Source organism: Hydra viridissima, unplaced genomic scaffold (assembly GCF_058129835.1).
Source record: "Hydra viridissima isolate aposymbiotic clone 2 unplaced genomic scaffold, HvirCarnegie_v1 scaffold_10, whole genome shotgun sequence".
NCBI lineage: Eukaryota > Metazoa > Cnidaria > Hydrozoa > Anthoathecata > Hydridae > Hydra > Hydra viridissima.
The window spans coordinates 643,796-667,809 of record NW_028324309.1 but is presented as its reverse complement, the minus strand read 5'-3'; the positions used below and the strand labels follow the sequence as shown (position 1 = coordinate 667,809).

The 24,014-nt window shown below is 28.3% G+C and overlaps 1 protein-coding gene and 2 pseudogenes across 2 annotated transcripts; all 3 read right to left on the bottom strand.

Annotated features, from left to right (window-relative positions):
• Window positions 1–237: 237 nt before the first annotated feature.
• On the bottom strand, window positions 238–1,876 carry LOC149882498 (uncharacterized; annotated as a pseudogene).
• Window positions 1,877–5,511: 3,635 nt separating this feature from the next.
• On the bottom strand, window positions 5,512–9,537 carry LOC149882497 (uncharacterized; annotated as a pseudogene). Its single transcript, XR_016444656.1, has 3 exons — window positions 9,477–9,537; window positions 9,149–9,403; window positions 5,512–8,229 (listed from the first exon to the last, which is right to left on the bottom strand). The product of XR_016444656.1 is annotated as an uncharacterized LOC149882497 (transcript).
• A 4,064-nt stretch (window positions 9,538–13,601) lies between these two features.
• LOC145192994 (uncharacterized) lies at window positions 13,602–23,830 on the bottom strand. The gene is made up of 5 exons (XM_090101293.1): window positions 22,979–23,830; window positions 21,601–21,699; window positions 16,366–16,425; window positions 15,024–15,069; window positions 13,602–14,777 (listed from the first exon to the last, which is right to left on the bottom strand). The coding sequence occupies exons 1-5, from the start codon at window positions 23,235–23,237 to the stop codon at window positions 14,204–14,206; spliced, it is 1,038 nt and encodes a 345-aa protein (XP_089957419.1). The 5' UTR covers window positions 23,238–23,830; the 3' UTR covers window positions 13,602–14,203.
• Between the last annotated feature and the right edge of the window lie 184 nt (window positions 23,831–24,014).

Here is a 24,014-nt window from a genome sequence, read left to right as displayed (position 1 = left end):
TTATTAACTTAGAAGTGTTTCAAAAAAGATGGCGAATATTAGCGTTTTTGGTTGATTTTTTTGACACTTCAACATCAAATTAGAGAACTTTCCTTTGGTTTTCAGGTGTTTGTTTTTATACGATTCTTAATCAGGATAAAATTCTCTATCATAATCAAAAATAAAAATGGGGGGGGGGGGGGGGTAGAAAAGTAAATTTGCGCCAAACTATGTTGACTTTTTTTAACTCAAAGTATTTTATTTTGAAGTTGAAAGTTTTGCTTGTTTTATTAAACATTCCTTCCCAAAATCTTCAGTGTGTTTTTTACAATAATTGTTAAAAAAAATGTCTGCTAAAATGCAGCAAACTTTTTTAAAACTTCGAACAAGCAATTGAAATTTACTATTGCAGCTAATAAAAATGTCAATTAATCCTCTCTTGCACAGCAATGGTGAAACTTTATTCACAAGTGTCACTTCAAATATAAAAAAACAATAAATAACAAAGTAGACTAATTTGTCAGAAGGTTCTCTTAGTCTTTCCCTGTTCAAAGAACTAATCAAAGTTCCATATTCTTGAGACATATCAAAGGTGTCTTTTCTTCTAAAATTGAATGTAATTCTGGAAGTTTGTAAGCAATAAAACCTGCAATATATAAAAGCCCTTGTTTGCATTCATTTGGCAACTGAACCTCACAATTTTCACATATTGACATATCAAACTACACATCAAGTTCAAAGTTATCACAATGGTGGTGAGCAGGAAGAAATATTTTAAAATCTGCTTTCTCGTCTATCAAATTACAAGTTTTGTCGATTCTAAATTTTTGAATAACATTTTGCACAGTTATCAGATATGTGCCACCTGACCCTTGTTGATATTTCCTAAACTGTTTTTCTAGTGCATCTGATTGCATTTGTCCAAGCAATACATAAGATACACCGCAATTCAACAAATACTTGGCACAGCTTGCTAATCTTTTAGAAGTTTTTTGCAAAGCACTCACAGTATCCATTGTTAACTTTTTCTCTCTTAATTTTGAATTTACGCATTTCAAATTTTCAGCAAAATAAGAAATATAGTTCTCTAAGAAATCTATTTGCTAATCATTGACTGAAGTAAAAGGCTTTCTTTGAATATCATTTAATTTAATATATAGACCTTTTGCTTTACTGTTGACAATAAGCTATCACTTGAAAACTGTTTCAATAAAAAGTGCAGTATCTTTAGCTTCAGGAATTTTTACGCGTAATGCTGCAACTGTTTCATTACAAAAAACTTTGAGACCTGATCCAAAATTTTGTCGTTCAATTGGTTTTGGTGACTTGATGCCTAATATAACTTGCTCGCTTAGAATCTGTTTCATTATTAATAACATAACTAACAGCATTCTCCAGTTGAGAATAATATTTAATAATTCCTTTGTTTAAAAAAGAAAATAAATACCTCCAGAATCTTCTAAAGTTATATATATTGAAAACTTAGGTACTGGTCCACCATGTTCATATGATATTAAAAATATATTTTTTTCTTTTTCAACAAAATAAAATTTTTCTTCACAGTTATTTATCATTGACTTCAAACTTTTTACAATTGAATTAAATTAAAAAGCTTCCATTTTTTTAAAGTTTTCGAACTCATCAGGTAAACTATTTCTTTCAGAGCACATTAACCCAGTGACATCTCGTTTTCTAGACGCTATTGGAATACAAGACACTGGTATACCTTTAAACACTGATGGAGGATGCACTGGAACAAAACTACTACCTTTGACTTTTTTTAATTCTGCATCTTTAGGCTAGTGCTGAGCACAAATTCGCTTATAATCTGTTAGCACCAAGTTTGCATTTGGAAGTTTTTTAATCTATAACTTGCGATCCTCGGATTCACAGACAAAGACATACCAATTTTATCTTCACCATTTTTTAAAACGTATTCAAACATTGGTTGACCATTATCTGACTCTAAAACATTGCAAAAACAATCAAACTGATCACTTTCAGTTATAATTTTCCGGAGTGCACTGTAGCCTTTATTGCATTTATAAGACACTGAATAAAATTCTTCAACAGATACTCCAATATTCACTACACTATCCCATGATAACTTTTTCATCTAAACAAGAAGAACTATTAACAACTATTAGTTAATTAATTCCAGTTATACTATTACAGCTTGAAGAACCATAACCTTATTTTCTCTTCACTTACTTTGAAATTATAGAAAATAATTTCATTTTTGTAAACTTCGTTTGCGATTTGAGTCTGATCATTTTCTGGCGATATCAGAAATTTAATTCAGATTAAAGAAAGAAACAGTAAAAACACCAAGCTTTATAAAACGAAACAAAATACAGAAAGAAATTATTTTGTTATTTGTTTGAACAAAATACAGAGATGCAATTATTTCTTTAAAGTTAAATAATTTTGCAGACCTGGAATCTCGTGACGCATTCGGTTAAAAGTTCTAAAAAAAGACTGATTTTTTAAATAGTAAATTCTCCATAACAAAAATAACAAACCTTTCTCTTTCTACTTTTCTTAATAAAACAGGTATTTTTCCTAATTGTCAAAAATAAAATCAAAATTCCTTTGTTCCTTAGTGTGTATTTTTAAATGCCCCCGAACGTCGGTAAAATGCCCCCGAACATCGATAGTCTTAAAAGTGAATTTTATTTGCATGGTTTCGTCAAAACAACATTTTTTTTTTTTGAAAATAAAAGAACAACGTTCTGACTGTATAACGCACAATTTTTTGTTTACAAAGTAAGGTGAATTCGCATTGTATAAAACATTTTAAATAGGTTACATGGAGTTGTTTCACTATTTGGTAATTTCCAGATCCACGCATATTAGGAAAATCTATATACGAAAGATCGCCGTGGGTAAACCAGGCAACGCTTGGTACTATGCTTTCATCAAACGTTTGAAAACAAAGACGAAGCAAGAGAACTGCATTTAAAATTGAAACACTCAGAGCAGCTTCTTGCACTGAAGATAAACGTCATTTTTAAATTAGGAATTTTGTTTCAAAATGCTAACTTAGTTTACTAAATTAATTTAAAACTTACATTATTAATTTAAATTTTAATAAAAATCTGAAATCATTATTTCTAATTTACTTGTCAAAAACATTTGCAGTTTGAATTCCTGATTTAATTTCTAATACAATATTCAAATTTAATTTGCTAACTTAAACATCTAAGTTAAATTTTTACCTGAAACTACTTATTCGAATTTCTAATTTAAGTGTCCATTTTAGATTTCTAATTTAAATTTTTTCATTAGTTTTCTAGTTTATATTTTAAAACTTATTTACTATATTACGATTCTAAATTAAGATTCGAAAAGAAATTAAGAATCTAATTAAATTTCTAACTTAATTTTCTTATTGAATATTTACATAAAATTTCAACTTGAAATTCCTAATTTACATCTTTTCTTCTTTAAATTTCTGCTGTAAATTTTTTCTATTAAACTTTTTCTCTCAACTTTTCTCTTTAAATTTCACTTTTAAATTTACTTTTTATACTTCCACTTCATGTTTTTTCAAAATTTTTGTTTTATAAAAGTTTTGATTTATGTTATGGTTTAATAAGTTATAGTTTAAGCTGCTAATTTATATTTTAAATTAGAAAATCTAAGCTAGACAATTATATTAAATTATTAGATAAATAATTTAAATTTCTCGTAAAAAGTTTCAATTTTTATTTTCTATTTTCAATATTTCTTATGAAATTTTCTTCTTAAAAATTATTTTTGTATGAAATGTGTTCTTCAAAAATTTTCTGTAAACTCTTTTATAAACAAATTTAAAGAAATGCGCTAATACTGAAGTTAAGCGCGGTAAAATATTTTAACATTTTTGGTTTTAGCGCTCTCGCTCGCAGAGGCTGAAAGTTCTTAAAATAATTATAAAAACCAAAGTAGATAAATTTCAAAGTAGTTATTTTTTAAATACGTTTTTGTTTAATATTTTTGTTTTTTGTTTTTATTGTTGATATTTAATTATATTATCATTTACATTGTTAATATTTACTTATTACATTATTAATTGTGTAAAGAAGTTCAAATTTTTATATTTCATGATTGTATAATTTTAGTTTGTTTTAGAGAAATTTCTTATTACAATTATAGAATATAGGATACCACAATTATTGTTCTTGCTAAGTATATTTTTAAAAAATATGTGGCTATGAAAATAGTCGTTTTATTTATCAACTACAGAGGATAATGACGAGACATACAAGGTTGAAACGCCGAAAATATTGGAAACTCTTTATATGTTGGACCCCAGCAACACACGTGGTTCAGCCAGGATTTCATCTTCAGTAACAATAGTTGGTAATACTGCAGTTAAGCGGCGTAAAATAATTTATAATTTTCGCTTGATTAAACTCTGCGATGGTGAAAATGAAAAAAATTAATCAGAAAGTGACTTTTAGTCTCTGCGAGCGAGAGCAGTAAAAGCAATAATGCTAAATTATATTACGCCTCTTTAATGCAATATTACCAAAAATTCTTCTATCCATATCTTCTTTATATTTTGTCTTTAAAATTCATTTCCAATTTTCATCATTAAAACTTTGTATCTAATTTAGCCAGTCACATTTTATGCACTGCTTTTTTACTTTCTTTTACTTTCCTTCTGTAATTTTTATGCTTCAAGTTTGAATTGCAGATAAGCGCTTGTGTTTTTGTGTTAAAATTTTTAAGAAACTCTTATTCACGTGAAATTCTCTCTTTAAAAGCGAAACTGGCGATCCGAATGATAGCTATCATTTGGATTGCTAGCTTAATAGCTATCCGAATGAGGGCTATCATTTGGATTGCTAGTGTGGCTATCATCTTTTTCGAATAAATTTTTTCTCATTTTCTTATTGCATAGCTTTCATAAAGGACTTTGGGTTTCGAACGATTTTGCGTCATCAGATATGATTATGCTTGACCGTTTTGTAAAATGATAGAAATCTGATTTAAATTTTACGCGGAGTGTACGTTTTTTGCACGCGTTTTTTCCAGTTATTTCTGATAGTGACACGTGCATACAATCACTTCTCAATTAAAGAGGAATTAATTTTACCAGCCTCATACTTTCTTGGCGTCAACTTTAATTGTGAGAAAGATAATTAATTATAACTAATTATGACATTATTATGAAGTACGACATTTCAATTACTAATGATATAAAGAATTTAACAGCTTAACAAGGTTATAAAAAACTAAAGAACTCGTAATTTATTTATCTTTTTTTTCATATTCTCAAAAAACATCATTTGAAAGTTAATTTAAAAGTTTCCCAAGGATCGTTATCTGAATCTTCACGTTTCTTCTAATTTTCCGGCTGTAAAAAATTTATTATTATTAACATTTAACAAACTTTTATTCATACTCTAACTTCATTAACTCAATACAAACTCATTTCTTATGGATTCTTTATTAAGTTATAAACTTTTATCATCTTCAAACTTTTTATCGTGCTTTGGATAAATAACCGACAAAGAAAGATATAAAAATCTTATATATAATCTACTTCCATACATATTTATATAGTTCTTATAAATTTATTATTTACTAATTTCTAATAAGTTAACATTTATCAGCAAAACAATAATCTAAATTAGTTGACAACATCGATTTTCCATTTCCATCAGTTTCAAACAGCTTGCTATATAATTTTTTGAGCGCTATGTTGATGGATGATTGATACCTAAAAAATCCGTTTGTATTTTATCAACTTGATAATAAATTTCTAAAGCTTCATTATATATTCCCATTCCATACAAACAGATTGCTATATTATTTTTTGTACCCAAAGTTGTTGGATGATTGATACCTAAAATATCCGTTTGTACTTTATCAACTTGATAATAAATTTCTAAAGCTTCATTATATTTTCCCATTCGACTCAAACAGTTTGCTATATTATTTTTTGTACCCAAAGTTGTTGGATGATTGATACCTAAAATATTCGTTTGTATTTTATCAACTTGATAATAAATTTCTAAAGCTTCATTATATTTTCCCATTCGACTCAAACAGTTTGCTATATTATTTTTTGTACCCAAAGTTGTTGGATGATTGATACCTAAAATATTCGTTTGTATTTTATCAACTTGATAATAAATTTCTAAAGCTTCATTATATTTTCCCATTCGACTCAAACAGTTTGCTATATTATTTTTTGTACCCAAAGTTGTTGGATGATTGATACCTAAAATATTCGTTTGTATTTTATCAACTTGATAATAAATTTCTAAAGCTTCATTATATTTTCCCATTCGACTCAAACAGGTTGCTATATTACTTTTTGTACTCAAAGTTGTTGGATGATTGATACCTAAAATATTCGTTTGTATTTTATCAACTTGATAATAAATTTCTAAAGCTTCATTATGTTTTCCCATATCACTCAAACGGTTTGCTATATTATTTTTTGTACTCAAAGTTGTTGGATGATTGATACCTAAAATATTCGTTTGTATTTTATCAACTTGATAATAAATTTCTAAAGCTTCATTATATTTTCCCATTCGACTCAAACAGTTTGCTATATTATTTTTTGTACCCAAAGTTTTTGGATGATTGATACCTAAAATATCCGTTTGTATTTTATCAACTTGATTATAAATTTCTAAAGCTTCATTATATTTTCCCATTCGACTCAAACAGGTTGCTATATTACTTTTTGTACTCAAAGTTGTTGGATGATTGATACCTAAAATATTTGTTTGTATTTTATCAACTTGATAATAAATTTCTAAAGCTTCATTATGTTTTCCCATATCACTCAAACGGTTTGCTATATTATTTTTTGTACTCAAAGTTGTTGGATGATTGATACCTAAAATATTCGTTTGTATTTTATCAACTTGATAATAAATTTCTAAAGCTTCATTAAATTTTCCCATATCATTCAAACAGTTTGCTATACAATGTTTTGTATCTAAAGTTATTTGATTTTCATCTCCGTAAGATTTTGTGTTATAATTTTGAATGGCATCGAGAATGTTTATTGCTTCTTGAAAAAAGCCTTTTTTTGATAAGAAACTTCGGATATTCCAACTCTGTTGATGGAACACCTCACACATTTTTGGTTTGCTAATACGAAACATATGGATAAAATGGTTATAGAAGTGCTTCCAATCGTCAACGTGTTCATGTACCTCTTCCAATTGTAATTTTAGAAAATGGATAATGTTTTCGTTGCATACTTCTGTTATTTCTTTGCGCTTTTGATAACATTTACACGCTGTGTCATTTCGTGCATCGCGTACCTGTCATTGTCATCGTCGAAACGATCAAGCAACGAATAACTTAGGAGTATATTTATTGTTCGATTTATCAAAAACTCTTCGTTTATTTTAAGGTGTTTTGAAACATTGCGAATAAACTTTTTTGTAATGTGTTGACCGTCGCAATACGATAAATGGTTTAAAAGTTCTACTGATTTTTCATTCGATCTTTCTATTTTGTTAAATACTATGCTAATTGATGTTATTGTAGACTTTGTTTCCACTTCAGTGAGGTTACCATCCTCGAGCATTTCAATGGGATATGATCGAAAAAGATCTAAATATTCCTGCAAAGAAACGCTGTTGTTGTTTATATAGAAAATGGCTTGATTAATGGAGAGTGGATGATATTGAAGCACTTTGGTTATTTCTTTTAATTTTTCCTCATCGTTTGTTAATTTTTGTTTAATATTTATTTTTGCGAAAAGTAACGCATCTTGAGGCGAGAAAGAGTTCATTTGCAGTTGATTAACATCGGTAGACCATGATTTCCATTGCGATGTTACCAATGTAAATGAGTTTTTTTTATTTGATACGTATTTTTCAAAATTCTTCACACTTTCACCATCCACGTTGTCGAAGATGTATAGCGTTTTTTCTCTTTCAAAATAGTGATGTATTTTTCTAGAAACTACTTCAATATCAAACGGATCGCCTTGAGAATCTCTTACACTCAACCCTAGTTGTTGACAAAGATTAGTCATAGAAACTTGTATTTTGTCAAATGATGCATCCACCCACACAGCACTTTCAAAATAATCGTTGTAAGTTGCTGCATATTTTCTAGCGAGCTGAGTTTTTCCTATTCCAGACATTCCAGTTAAAACCGTGATTGATTTACCAGAATCGTTTGTTTGGCAGATGTATTTATGAATTTGATTAAGTTCATTGTCACGTGAAAAGAAGGCTTTTGTTGGCGGTAGGATACCAAAAATGGAGTGTCGGGATATTAACTCTAAAAGACAAAACTTTTTATTTTTAATGAATGTTTTATGACATTTTTTATGACATTTTTTATGAATGTTTAAAAGTTATTTTTTGAACGGCATTTGCTGTTACAGTTTTTGTTTTTGATGGGGAAAGCATAAACTCTATTGATGATTTATGCATGTATAATTAAATTAACGATTACTATTTAAAAAATTATCACTAACCGCTGAATGTAATTAATTTTCATAAAAAAACGCTTGCTGTTATTATGATGAAATTATTTGTCTCTAAGTTAGTTATATTTTAAAGCAATTATAGTTGTAAACGCTTTTTAAAACAATTACACTTTTTTATGGAAAAAGCATTTTACATATAAATACTCCCAGAGGAATATTTTGAAGTTTAATTGGAGAACCTTGCAGTAAAACAAATAATCTTTTGAAATTGAAATCAATTTTCTTGAAAAAGTACTTGAAAACCCACAAATGGTGTTGGTGCGGTAGCTTCTAAAGTTGAAAATGTTTTTGCTGCGTAAGAAGTTTATGCAATACCCTTTGGGGGTGGGAGGTTAAAAATGTGCAATGCATGAGGATTTCAAAAAAATTTAATACAGCAACGTTTAGAGTTCCTGTCACATTTAGTTTTTATTTCATGTTTAAAAAATTAACATTGTAAACTAAACAACTAAATTTAAAACTGCAATTTATAGACCTTTTTTTGAATTTATATCAAGCGTTAATTTAATCCGCAAAGTTACTAAATATTTTTGCTGATAAATAGGCCCTAAAGATTTGTGACATAAATTAAATAAATAAATTCAAGTATGTTTGTCCATTGAAAAAATGTTCGTTTTTTTTTTATCACTAATTTAATATTCAGGTGCTGCAGGAAAAACTTCCGCATGCAAAAGGCGACACAAAAACTATGAAGTTCAAAATACCTACTTCGTTCGCATTCACTGATCAAATCTTTACGGTTACAAAAAAGTAATGCTCTTTTTAAATCTCGCCATTTTTTTGATGGGTTGTTCTTACGCCATTGGTTCAGTATTTGCAAAGTTTGTTCTCGCGTAGTTTTAAACTCTTCTTTTACATTTTCTATTGCAGAGTCGTCAACCGAAAGACATCGAGTAAGTTTTTGCCAATCATAAGTTAGCAAATCAGCAAGCGTTGTAAATACATCTTGTGGAAACTTTTCAACTAAGAGAGAAGGTTTTTTTTTGAAAATCGAAAATCTCTTTAAAATAGGAAAACATTAAAAATATTTTATTACCCTTTATATCGTCGAACTCGTTCTCCGTGACAGACGAGAAAACTTTGGTTATTTAAAAAAATGAATAATAGCGAAATGTAATTACGTTCCGCAGGTTTAAGGACGGGGGTAATAAACTTTTTAAAAATCAATTATTAAAAATCAAATATTTTCAACCAATTATCAACCTTTTTGCCAAATTTAAATATACGTCGAATATATTTTGTAAACCCATATTTTGTAATTTCATATTAATTCTTTTTCTGATTGCAGATTTATAAAAATAATTATTATTTCATCTTTTACTTTTCTTACTCGTACGTAGTGGCCAAGTTCAGTCAGATTAAATTCAAGTTTAATTTATTGAATTCAAACATTTTGCTTTGCTTTTTGACTTTTCGTTTGTCATATTGCTTCTGAATAGCATTGATAATTTAATTAACTAAATTTTGGCGCAACCTTTAATTAACCCCCCGAAACTTTACGATATTTCATTAAGATAAAATAAAAGCCGCAGCAACATATTTGTCCCAGTAGATGAAAAATTGCATTAGCGCAAAAACCAAAGTTTTCTCGTCTGACTTCCCAAAGTTCACGGGAAAAAAAAGTCAGACGAATTATCGTCTACTTTTAAAGCCGTTCTACGAAAAAGAAGTCCGTTATTGTTTATGACAAGTTTAACTATAACGCTCTTTAATTCGTCAGCAAACTATTTTCTCGGTTAATAAACGAGTAAAAAGAAATTTGGTGCTGCGTCAGTAGTAAGGAAATGCCGGTTCTGGCCCATTGATACTTTTCCATATATAGTCGCGTTAACTTTTATATATGCGTTGTAACTTTTTGATATACGTTTTTGGTGACTTACCTTTTTTGGATCTGATATTTTTTGTCTTTTATTGTCGCAATCAGTAATGATATAAATTTTTTCTTTTCTTTTTTAAAATGTTTTTAGCGAGAACGAAGCACTCAGGTGAATTGAAAGCGTTATTTGATCTTTTGTTCTATAATAAGAAGACGGTGAGTTTGAGCATTAGTAAAGTAGGAATTCGTGTAAAAACAAAAACGGCGATAAATTTAATGTTTGAAGTGGATCTTTTTGCAGATCAGTTTGAGGAGTACGTGTTTGATTTTGAAGAGCCGTTGCATGTGGGTATTGAGAGTTATATTAGCAAGGCGTTTAAAACGATGAAAAGTGACAGTACGGCAACTCTTTCTATTTTGAATGCGGGAAGTTTGAAAATTGCCGTGAGATCTTTAGACCAGTTTGAGTATAATATTAAGGTGGCGACGGAGAGCGTTCAAAACGTGGTTTTGTTTGAGCATTATTCCTTTCAGTCTAAGAGAAGAATTTTGGTTTCGAGGTTTGGCGATGTGTAAGATGATAAAGCCGACCTCGTAATTTAGAGTGGCTTTAGAGAAAGGAGTGTTGATATTTTCGATGGAGACTCGTGGTATTTTTTCAGAAGAATTTGGTGAAGAAAATGAGGATAAAATGAAGGTTCATAGCGTGCAGTCTGAGCAGCTGTTTCTAATTTCAAAAATAGTTTCTTTTTCAGACGTGTTGGATGTGTTTGTGGAGAAGGACAAGCCGCTGATGATTTCATCCACAGGAGAAATTGGAACGGTGAAAGTAAATTTTCTTTGAAATTTTTATTCTTGTCAAATAAAGAATTTTCAAAAAGACTTAAAGAATTACGCCTAAAAAGGGGATGCTTGAAAAGGGAGAATTGGGTCCGAGCAATAAACCACATCCAACAGATTCATATCCTTTACCGCTGTTTATGAAGAGTCCGTCTCCGTTGGCTTTTTTGGACCAAGGCCTTAAGTATAAGCCAGAACCAGCTGCAGTTAATTTTATTCCTTTTCCATTATTGTTCATGTAAACCACGCCACGTGGTTTACATGAACTTTTTTCAGCCATACTACCACATCGCCAGACCCATCAAAATTTTCAATCATTTTTGCCATTGGTGTCATGTTGCTGAAATAACTTGTAAAATCAAGACGACTATATTTTCATTACAGTTATATAAGGCCGGGTGAATAAAAATGAGCAATTGCTTTTACTCAGTAATTGGTCAGCTTTACGTGAATAGAAACTTCAACAACTTTCCTTAAGTTTTTATTCACGTAAAATTGAGCAATTACTGAGTAAATTGCTTACCTTTACTTGAATAAAAATATGAGGAAAACTGCTGAAGTTTTAATTCACGTAAAGCTGACCAATTACTGAGTAAAAGCAATTGCTCATTTTTATTCACCCGGCCTATAATTTCTCTGCTCTTTCTCAGCTTTTTACAATTTATATAGGTTTTCCAAATTCCTTGTGGCGTAAACACTTACGCAATAGCCGCGACGTAAGTACAATGAATTTATACAATGAATAGTACAATGAATTTGCGCAATCAATTATTACAATAAATTATTACAACACGTATAAAATTACAAACCTTTGTTTTTATTTCCTCATAAGAGTTGTAAGTAGTCTTTGCAAGTTTGTAGTAGTAGTCAATGTAAGTTTGTTTTCGTAGCATTTTGATACAGAGCTATTTAAAAGCCTATTTCAGTATTTCATATGTTATTGGAATATACTGAAACAGGGAATCAGTTAGCGAAAAATATTGTTTATTATAATGTATTAACACTTTATAAGCGGGTAGCGAAATAGACTAAACAGGTGTGCGTAGCGGGCAAAAATTCGCATAAAGCTACGCGTTTGAAATCTAATATGCGGTTCATAAAATAGATGAACTGATGTATACAAAAACATATTTTAATAAAAATTAGTAAAACTGCAACAATTTTTTATAATAATATAATATAATATATTGTTTAAAAATATTTACAATTTATATAAGCTAATTAATTTCTAAAAATTGTTTTTAAAACTAATATTTTTGTACTGTGTGGTACTTAAAAAAACATTCTCCTTTATGAAGAGGCACTTTGCAAAACTCGCACATAAAGCACGTTAAACTTTTTTATGTGTAGCACAGACCCGGCATTGTTTTTGAGGGTGCAAAAAAGTACGAGCTAATCTTATCAGTTTCATATGTAAACCAATCGAGTAAAATTACTTTGTGCTGCTTTTAAAGTAAATTCATTCAAACGGGTAAAAATACCCGACCCGCTAATAGACAGCAGTCCGCAAAACAGGTTTTTTTTACCCGCTCGGCTTGTAATGTGTTAACATCACTGATCTCTATAATAACTGGATAGCGCAACTCCGAGCAAAACTTCTTATTTTTTGACGCCAAAATCGCCATATTGGAAAGCCCCAAAAATTTTAATCCTGTAAGCTTTAAGTTCTGTTTTTCGGCTTATCGCTTTATCGCACATATCAGATTTCATTGTCCTGGGGCTTTCCAATATGGCGATTTTGGCGTCAATTTTGATATTAGAGATGCGCTATCCAGTTATTATAGAGATCAGTGGTTAACATGATGATAATCTCAAGTATTCCTCGACCATTTTGATAAACATTTGCCGTAAATAAACTGGCCACTTAATTTTTTAACTACATACAGTGGAATAGCGAAGGAAATTCTTTTTGAAATGGAATTAGTATTATTTCTTCATGTCATCTTTAATTATTATAATTTCTTTCAAATGCAATTTTCATTACTTCACCTTATTCCTTTTTTCGCCAGACAAGACTCATTTCTAATTTCATTTCAAATTAACATTCGTTTCATCGTTTCTCTAAAAAAGCAATTATCATTTTGATTTTTAACTCCACTCGTCGATGGAAACACCACTCATGCCGTAAGCGATTACAACGATTAGATTACAAAATGTCTTTTTACATTTCATCAAGTAAGATGTAATTACCTATTTCTTTAGAAGTCGGTACCTTTTTTTATCGCGATATTGGATAACAAGGAAACACTGCAGTAAAAATTTTTAAACTTCAACATACCATATTATTAGGAGCGCGCAAAGAGTTTAAGTTTTATCTGTCGTCTGCAAATTGGCCAAGTTAGATTAGAGAAATTTTCCTTCGCAAAACACCGCAACTCTCCGAGAACGCGAAAAATACAGAATACAAACAAGTTGCAGTAGAATCGTAAGGATTTTCGTGCGATTTTGAAACTTATCTGACGTAATCTCTCATTATATTTTATTGAAATAGCAGAGAAGACTCAATCATGTTTAAAATATATAATTTTTCATTTTTATACATTCGCACTTAATAAGTGTTTATAAAAGAATAAAAAGGGGGAGGTGGCGATAGGAGGAGGTTGAGATTGGATAGAGAAAGCATAGAAAAGCGAGGAGACAAGAGCAAAGGGAGAGAGGGAAAGTGAGAGAAATTATATGAATTTAAGATGATATAAGAAGCGTAGCAAGATTTTGAAATTGGAAAAAGTTGAAAATGTTTCGTAATATCTAGAAAGTAAAATCTAGAAAGTAGCTAATTTCAAATAAAGTGTTAAAACATCAACTAAAACGCAGATTTTGAAAGAATATTTACTTAATATACTTCATGCGAGTGTATTTGAGACTGACATGGGCATATAAAAGACTTATATGGACATATAGAAGACTGGTACTAAAGTTAAAATGGATGGCATCTTCTGTTATTAGAATGTTACTCGCTGGCTATTATTTTCTATATCCATTTATTAACAAAAAATCTATGGCATCCATCGAGCAAAATTCTGCTATTTTAAACTTGAAGTAATTCAACATCCCATGACGTCATAGATCCAAGTACAAACGAAGATTTCGTTAAGGCCACGATAGGATCACGTTTCTTCTGAAATAGTTGGTTCCGAATGATCGGAAACAAGAATTGTTTTGATTTTAGAGGCAAGTTGCTCCAGTTCATCATCATCAAAGAGTGCAGAGGAGCCGTGCAGACTCCCGTCATCTACATGCACTACTGTTTTTTGGAAAGTACTTGGTGTTATATTTGCAAATTGGGTTGGAGACTCCAGATCATCTAAGTTATCATTCAGAGGATTTGTTGTGTTATCTGTGTTTAAGTTCTTTGTAAGATTTGACGAGTTTTCTGTTTCAGAGCATGTCATTTTTAAATTAGGAGAACTTCCACGAACATTTTGTAAAGAGCTATCTGAAAGTACCCCCATATATGAAGAGCTTGCAGCAATATCTATCGAATTGTCAACTGCTGTGTCACTTTGAGTAATATTATAGTTTTCCGGCGTCAAATTTTGAGATGCGTTTTCTCTTTCGGAATCAACGCAAGCAGAATTGCTAGAGGTTTCCGGTATGGTAGACAACGAAGGCGTATCTTGTGAAATTTCCTCGGGATGCTCCGGGCAACAGCGATTTCGTTTAAACCAGTCATCTATACATCTAAAATTGCAGTTAAAAACTAGTCATCTGTACATCTAAAATTGCGGTTAAAAACACTATGTACGTTTTTTTTTCATCACTAATCAGATATTAAAACTTAGTGTTTTATTGATTGATTGTTTCTAATATCAATATTTTAAAATATCATTATATGCAATGATATTTTAATAATGGTCGCTTACATAAAGTATAAAAGTGATGATAAACTTCATAAATCTCTTTTATAAGAGTACAAGAAGTACTCACTTTTTATGGTATATGCATAAGCAAGGTAGTCTGGCGATTCTGTCACCTGAAAATTAAAATGTAAAAGTTTAAAAACACCACTAATATATTCTAAATCTTTAAAAAGAAAATCACAGAAATAAAATTGTGTGTGTGTGTGTACACTTTGTAGGAATAAAGTAAAGTCCTGTTCATTACTGAGTATCATATAATACAAATTTTACATTTCAAAAACTAACTAATTACAGTGCTCAGGATAAGTTTAGCAACTTTAACAAATCTAATTTGTTAAAAATAATGAGTCAATTAATCCATGTTAAAGGTCATTTTTATATACTGGCTATGTACATAATTAAATACAACATAAAAATGCCAATAAAGATGTTGTGATGGATGTTATTATTTCAACGAGTAACCTTTCAATTTCAAGACACCAGAGATCGACCTTAGCAATAAATCTCACATAAATTTACACAACTCTTGAGTTATCTCTTAGCACCCAGAAACACCAAATTGCATCTTTTAGTGAATCAAGTGTTAAACAGCAACTCTGTATTTCATTATGTCCTATGGGGTTAAAATCTGAGAAATTAAGAGACCATATAAACATTTTAATGTTATGGCCCTGCAACTATGCCATGACCATCTTGGCATTATGCAAGGTTGCATTATCTTGCATAAAGTTCTGTGTATCATGAATGTCAATAAATTGCAATAAGCCATCATCTAAAACTTGTCTGTATCTGATTGCATTCATTCTCTCTCCTTTTCAAACAAATTATTTTGCATGTTCAAATAATTCAAAAATACTCTATTTTGCTTAGAATTATTGTGGTGTTCAACATTTATGTTAACAGAACCAGAGTCTCCTTCCGATATTATTTTCAAGGATGAGATTTTTCTGTAATACATGGTTGGCCTACAACATTTTGCAGAAGATGACAATTTGTTGTTTATTGCTCTTTTGTTTCTTCTTTGCGACATGAAATTAGTCTTTGGTTCCTGTCTCATACCAGTTATTTTATATTTTTGATGTGATAAGATACAGTTCATTTGGATACTTCCAGATGATTAGTAATAAATTTAAATAATTGTAAATTATTTTAAAACATTATTTCATAATATATATATATTATTTACAATTGTTTTATTTTTCCTTGTTCAGAAAAATTTTTTATTTAATTACTAAACTTATGAGAACAAAAGTTGCGATCAAAGTTCAGGTTTGTTTATTGAAAAATTTTTTTGTTTTTGAAATAAGAAAATACTGTTCAGAAGTTTATGTTCTTGAAAGTTAAATTATCAAACCTTGTACTGCTTCTTGACTTTATAACTTAGAGTAAAAAGTAAAAAAAAATATAACCTGCATTCATATCATCAAAGCAAATTACACATTCGCCAGCATCAACTTTCAGTATATCCACTAAACACACAAAAAAAGACAATAGTAAGCTCAGACAGTATTCTAACAATAGATTGAGAATATTTCCAACATAATATAGTTTTTATTTCTTATCATTTAATTGTGAATTAATAAATAAATAAATTAATAAATAAATTTCTTATAATTTAATTGTGAATGTGTGTTGTGTTGTTGCCTTTAGGTAATATTCTTTTATTAAATATTAACCAAATAAATTTTTAAATAATTTTTAAGTTCTAAATTTTTTCATGTGTTATAAATACTCTTTTAAAAAGTATCTAAAAAGTTGCTTTCTGGAAAAACACAAGAATAATAGCTTTTTCATTTGAGATACAGGAAAATGTTGAATAAATAGATATAATATTATTAAAAATAGATATCGGAGAATAAGTTTTCTATATAAGTATTTATTCTCCATTTCCACTTAATATCATTTTCCTATTTAGAAATAACAACTTGATAAGGTGACACTACAATACTTTGGAATTCATTTTGATATCTTTTCATTTTTTTTGTTTTTAGATTTTATAAAATACAGAAAAAATGTTAATCTTTAAAAAAATCTCCAGTTTGTGGATCCACATGAAATATAAATTCTGATTTTCCAGACAGCAGTTTATAAAAAAATCTTTTGAAACTATAACAAGTTAATCAGACAGCCATGCTGCAGGTAAAAATCAGACAGCTGCAGGTAAAAACCAGCCATGCTGCAGATAAAAACCACAAAGAAAGATTAAATTAGGAGAATCGCTGCATTTCCAATGCAGAAAAAAAAAAAAAAAAAGAAGAATCTCATATAAAATCTTGTTAAGGCAACATCATTTCAAAGAGCTGTTGAGAAGGTGTTGGTACATAAAACTTTCAAAAATTAAAAACAAAATTTTTAAAAAACACAACTTATTTGCTTGCCTAAACCTGAGGTAAATTTATCTTTCTGCTTCTTTGCAGTTTTGATTGTAACTTTTGGTTAAATACTTAAATTTTAATCCTTCAAGACGTGTGGAAGAATCAGCAGTGAATTTTATGCCATGAGCTCAAATATCACTAGAATTGTTTTTTTGCTTTTTCTTTGCTGAGATTTAATACATTAACATACATTAACATACATTAACATACATAACACATCATACATTACAGTTAATATATGAATAATATTGACTATGTGAAATATAAAATATTTGATATTTCAAATAACTAGTATTATTCCTATAATTTTTATTTTAGGTATAAAACCCCCAAAAAAAAGAAATTGCAAAAATATATTTAAAATCTCCTTTCCTTGATGTTCTAACTAATTGAAGTTTCAAAACTTTAAGTTTTTAACACAATCTTACGTTATGTTGATCTTCAAATGCAAATTGAAGTTGATCAATTATAAGTTGAAAATAAATAAATGTAATAAATAAATTTTAAGCTGAAAATTGGTTTTAACTCACAGTTAATTTAAACTTTACAACGAATAGAAAATTATAATATTTCATAGGATAAAGTGTAAACGTGTAAATATATTAATGTATCTGTAATTAAATTTTTATGAAAGCAAATAATAAAATAATTGAAATGTTAAATTGAAATAATTGTATTGAAACTAAATTGTATTAAGTTGTAATGAAAGCAAAATGACCTCATAAAAGAGAACTGTCTAGTACTGAAAACAAAAATTATACATCTTGGTGCAGTTTTTTTCATCTGTTTTTTGGTAAAGGACCAAATAAAAGCTCAATTTTTATTGGTCTTTAAAAAATAATAAAAAGTTCTTCTGATTGAGAATCATTATGAACTTGAAATTTCAAAAAAAGAAAAAACATGGTTTTCATGATCAAAATAACACATGATTTTCATGTCAAAAAAAACAACATGGTTTTCATGTTAAAAAATAGCACATGTTTTTCATGATTTAAATGGCTTTTAATTACTTATAACAAATTTAAAAGGTTTTTAAACAAAGTGACAATAATCAATCAACAAGTATGTTATCTTTAAAGTAAGGTAGCCTTGGAAAAATTAAACAGTTTCCTTGATTATTTCAAAAATCCTAGAAATTGTGTTTGAAACCCTTTTTAAATGACATCCTTTGCCAGCCAACTTTTTTGGATGTATAGTAAGTTATCACTAAACCATGTTTTATTTTCAGCCAAGAAAACATTTTAAGCCCAATTTCAAAAAACATGATTGACAGTACTCTGGTTATACTAAATATTGAAATCAATATAACGAGATACCAATTAGATTTTTTCAATCAAAATGAAAAAATGTGATTTAAAAATGAAAAAAATGATTTAAATGTGTAAAAACTTAATGTTAAATAAAATTAAAATTTCATTTTAATTCATCTTATTGTATAAATACATACATACATACATACATACATACATACATACATACATACATACATACATACATACATACATACATACATACATACAACAGGACTTATCTGAATTATATCACAACAGAGTTAAGTAAATAATTAAGTGAAATTTTTTTATTGAGTGGAGACATCAGATAAAATTTTTAATGCTTTCTATTAGAAAGGAAAAAGAATTATTGAAAAATTTTTTGAAAATATTCAAATATTGATCATCTTGCAAAGCTCAAGTTACCCCTTTTTCTGAAATCTAGAAAATTCTAAACAACACAATATATTTGCATTCTAGATATATACATACTTTTCAAACGCTATTTTTATTTTTAATGTCGCTTGTATGAAGTTGAAACATGATTTAATAGGATCCTTATCTAATTTATTTTAGTTGACTATTTTGGTGCTTATTTTATTGTTTTTTTTCTTGTTTTTTTCTTTTTTGTTTCTTGTTAGCATTTGGATGCTAATTACATTAGTAAATTTTACAAACAAAATCCTACTTTGTTTCATAAACTGTAATAATATTAAAAAATAATGATAATTTGAAAAATGAAAAAATATCTTCTATTTATCTCTGTTTTTAAGCTATTCAAGGTTATTTTACATAATTAATGATTGTATCAGTGAACATTCTAAAAAACATGAATAATTAAAAGTCCATGAAAAAATATTCTAAAAAAAAAATGTTATTATTAAATAACATGTTTGCAAATTTGTAAAAGTCTAAATTTGTAAAAGTCTAAATTTGTAAAAGTACAGCAACAGTCGTTAAAAACTTTTTACCGTCGACAAATTTAAGAGCATCTTTATATTTAAAGTCCGATCGTTTTGATCCTCCTATTGATGTAAAAAATCATTTGATAGCCCAATTTTTCAGCTGACAAGGGTGATTGCAAAAATGTTTTGCATGGACATTCCAGAAAGATGCTTACATGTCTTTTAGCAAGGATATTTAATATGGGATATTGTATCCATAAAAATTTATAAAATGTTTTTTTTTTATCAAAACTTATTTTGAAAGCAAAATTTCTTTAACTTTTTTTAAATTTTTTTTTGTTTTATTTTATTTCTCTAAAACTTTGAAAGCAAAATTTTTTGAACTCTTTGAAAGCTCATTCGTTTTAAATTTAACATTTTTTCTGTATTTAATTTTGAATTCAACGCAATTAGCCTTTATAAATTGACTAAATTATTTTTTACTAATTAGTCCCAACTTTAACAAATCTTTAAATTACATTTGCTCAACGCATAAATTATTGTTATTGTTAAACAATTAATGTTACTAATAAATGATTAGAATTACTTTTTATTGACTACTCTGGCCCTTTAAGAACTTGAGTAAATTAACAACATAAGTAAATTAATGAATTTCAGTTGTTTTAACATGCATCATTTGAAAGATATTAAAGTATTTGATATCTTTCAAATGATGCATCTAAAAAGGACTAAAAATCACTTAAGATATCTTGTAACCAAACAATGTAAAAATTTTCAAACAAAACTTTTAAGCTGAAGAACTTTTCATTTTATTGGTAACAGTTCTATTGACTAACTTGACTCTTATATATTTAATACTTTGATTTTATCTTTTGCCGAATTTATTATAATCTCAAACTGGAATATTCTTTGCATGTTTTACCATTTTAAAGGAATGTAGCAGTAGAATTAGAATATTAATGTACTTTCCGTTATTATTTCTATTGATGTTGGATGAAGAATCCCTCTTTTAAAAAATTCTTAAAGAAAACTTCTTAAACAGTTATGTAAGTGAGATTTCCTGCACCAAACGCCACACAAATTAAACTTCTATGCAACTCATCTTTCGTGTGGAGTCGCCTGTTTTTCTTAAAAATATTTACATTGTAGTAACTAAAAAAAAGAATCTTTTGATTAAAACTTTGATGATTTTTGACCCAACTGATGAATTTTGTTTTAAAGTTCTAATTATATTGTTGTTCAACACCTTTTACAACTAGAAATATTTCTATAATTAAAGGTCATTTGTATGAAACTGAAAAATCCACTTTTTATAAAAATGTAAGAAAAGATAAGTTAGTTCAATACTTTAAATTGCCATTTTAAATCTCAAAATAAGAAAACTTATTAAACAACATTTTATATTTACTTTTTATCCAACCATCTGATTTTTGTTTTCCTTATTATCAGTGCTTTTTTTTAAAAATACATTTTTCTTATCTTTACTTAATAAAAGGAAATAGGGTTTATTTAATTAATAATATTTTTTTGAATATGCAACTTATGTAACAGAGTTTTGAACACATAAAATCCTTTCGCTTGTTTCTCTCTCATTGTTTTCTTTCCTCACAATTTAAGTTTTAATCAAGTAGAAAACCATAAGGAAATTTGATGGATGCCATCTTGCTTATTTTTTTAAATTATAAGTTTTTTTTTTTTTTTTTTTTTAATAAATTTACAATTCTACTACCTTATTTTACCAAAAAATTAGTCTTGATTGATCAAAACATGCTTGTATTCATTTAACTATTTTAAATTCAAATTTACTTAAGTTAACAATTTTATTTTTATAGCAACTTAAAAATCAGATATAAATAGCAGACTTTTAAGAATTAAAATGTATGTTTCATATTTCCTAGCTTTAAAAAATATATAAGTTGGCTAAAAATTTTTCATTAGTGAGCAGATTTTTAAAGCTAGAGAAAAGTTGTTTTTATGCACAAGAGAAAAGTATAAACATGCTTATTTATAAATAGTTATGAATATATACTCAGAATAAATACATGTACATGTAGAAACTAACTTAGTAAATATTTTAACTGCAAATACTTTACCATTATAGGAAACTTTAGGTTTAGCTAAACAAGCCTGCAGGTGAGATTCTACTTCATCTGAGCCAATGCGCTTATTACATACTGGGCATTTGATTTCAGCTAAATTTAAAAAATAAAATGTTAGTTGAGTGGAAAGACTTCATTCGCTCCCATAGCCAGGAAATCATACAATCCTTAACTTTTATTATTGATAATGTATAATCAATAATGCATTTGGAAAGAACTTTGAGAAAAAAAAAAAAGAAAATTTTTAATTAAAAGTATTTTCAATAAATAAAAAAACAAACAAATATTTTGTTTCGTTTCACTTTAACCCTATACTGAATGAATTTAAAAAATATACATTTTTTTCCATTTTTATAATATTAATTTTTCATTTTATTGATACTTTATGCTTTTGTAAGTTCTAAAAAAATTTTGAAAATTGCCCTGTTTATGGATTTTGGGCTTTGTTAACATAAAGTAACAATAAATGAAATAAATGTGAAAATGGAGTAAATGAAAAAAGTTTTTTTAAACATTTTTCTTTTTAAAGTTGTGAAAATCTTTAAAACAATTGGATTTTGGTGTAAAACATAAATGTACTTTACATTTTTCACAATAAACCTTTGGAGTGTCATCACATTCAGTGTTTTTTACAATGGCTTTTTTTTTCTCACTAAAAACAGGCCTATTCCCAATACTGTCAGTTTGAATTGGAAAAAAAAAGGAGACAAATGCAACAAGACCTTTTTTTCTTTTTGTAGCAAAGGAGACTTTCAACTACTTTAGATAAACAGCCTCTTTTATTTTTACCTATAATTCTATTAGGCTTATTTTTACCTATAATTCTATCAGGCTGCTTTTAACTTAAATAGTCTTAATTGATAAATTTCTTTAAGTACATGATCCAAACTTGGACAATTACTATACCTAAAAAATGCAAATTGTTCAATGCCTTTTCTTTAAAAATATCCATCTTCTATATAAGCTTAATAGACAATCCAATAAGTCAACCCTTTCTAAAAACTGGTTGCATGTTGAGACAACAGAAGGGTGCATTATTTTTATGATTTAGTCTTGTGGTCCTATCAATCAATAGTAGATGGATTTGCTGCCTCATATGATGAAAGTAATACTATCCTCTTGCAAAACCACTTCCTGCCCATAGTTCATTGTTGTAAACATTTGTAGTCAATAAAGTAGTTGATCCTCACCTTTGCTTTTGCATAACTTTATCTATTGGTATTTTTTAATTAGTTAGTAAAAACACAAGCTAACTTGTGGTATGTTAATTTACATACACACTATACAATATAGGGTAGATTTGTTTAACTAGCCTCCTTGCGCATTTGTAAAATTTTTAAAAAAAGGTTAATTTTAGCAATATAAAACTCACCAGATAAGAATGCAGGAAACAAATGTACAGGAAGTGAATGAGTTTCAATGAGAAGATCATTTTGGTCTCTTCTCCTTCTGCGCGACACAACTTGTTCACCAGATAATCCATCTGACCTTAGTAGAAATCTCAAACCTGTCGATCCGGAGAAAGAACCCTGAGATGAATTATTATCAAGAGAAGAAACAGAACCACGGCCTTCTGTTTCCGAATGATGTCTACGAGGTGTTGTATTTTGGGAGGATTGCCTGCCCCCCATAAATAATTTTTATATTTATAACTGTTTAAAAGACAAAATACTACCTCAAATATTTTTTTTTTATATCTATATAATTGAAAAATATATATACTTTTTATTCAATACTTAGATATTTATGCCAGCGGAGCTTGATTAAGGATGATTTTCTAGATCTTCTGGCATCAACTCTAAACTAATCTGATAATGTAAACTGTGAATTAGATTTTCTAGTTTGTCATTTGCTGTTTAACAGACCTCTGTAGTAACTATAGTTATAAGAAAATTATTAAGAGGTAAGTAATAAAAACCTAAAACGTTGTTACATTAGAGAAGATAAAGATTTTAGATTAAAGAAGACAAAGATTTTACATTGACATTTCTTTTATATTAGACTTTAACAAAAAGGTAAGATAAAAAGATTACAGTTTGGTTCTTCTAAAAACTTTCTCTGTTTTGAAATTAAAATTTATAAAATCTCTACAAATTTATAAAAATATTCAAATAATTCCCTAATATTACATACAAATAAGTGAAGAAATTCAAAAAACAACACAAAACCACAAAATATTGAGAGAGTTGATTTCGAAGTAAAAAAAAAAAAAGTAGATAAATATGAAACAAAATACCCTGGGTTGTTGTTTCGTATACCGTTAAATATTCTATTTATAAGCGATAAAGCTTGGTTTTAAGCATGGGAATTTCGGCCTTCGAAATCGACGAAATTAAACGAAATTCGTGTTTCAATTTCGTATCGAAATTTATATTGAATTTCGAAAGACGAAATTTTTAAACATTACA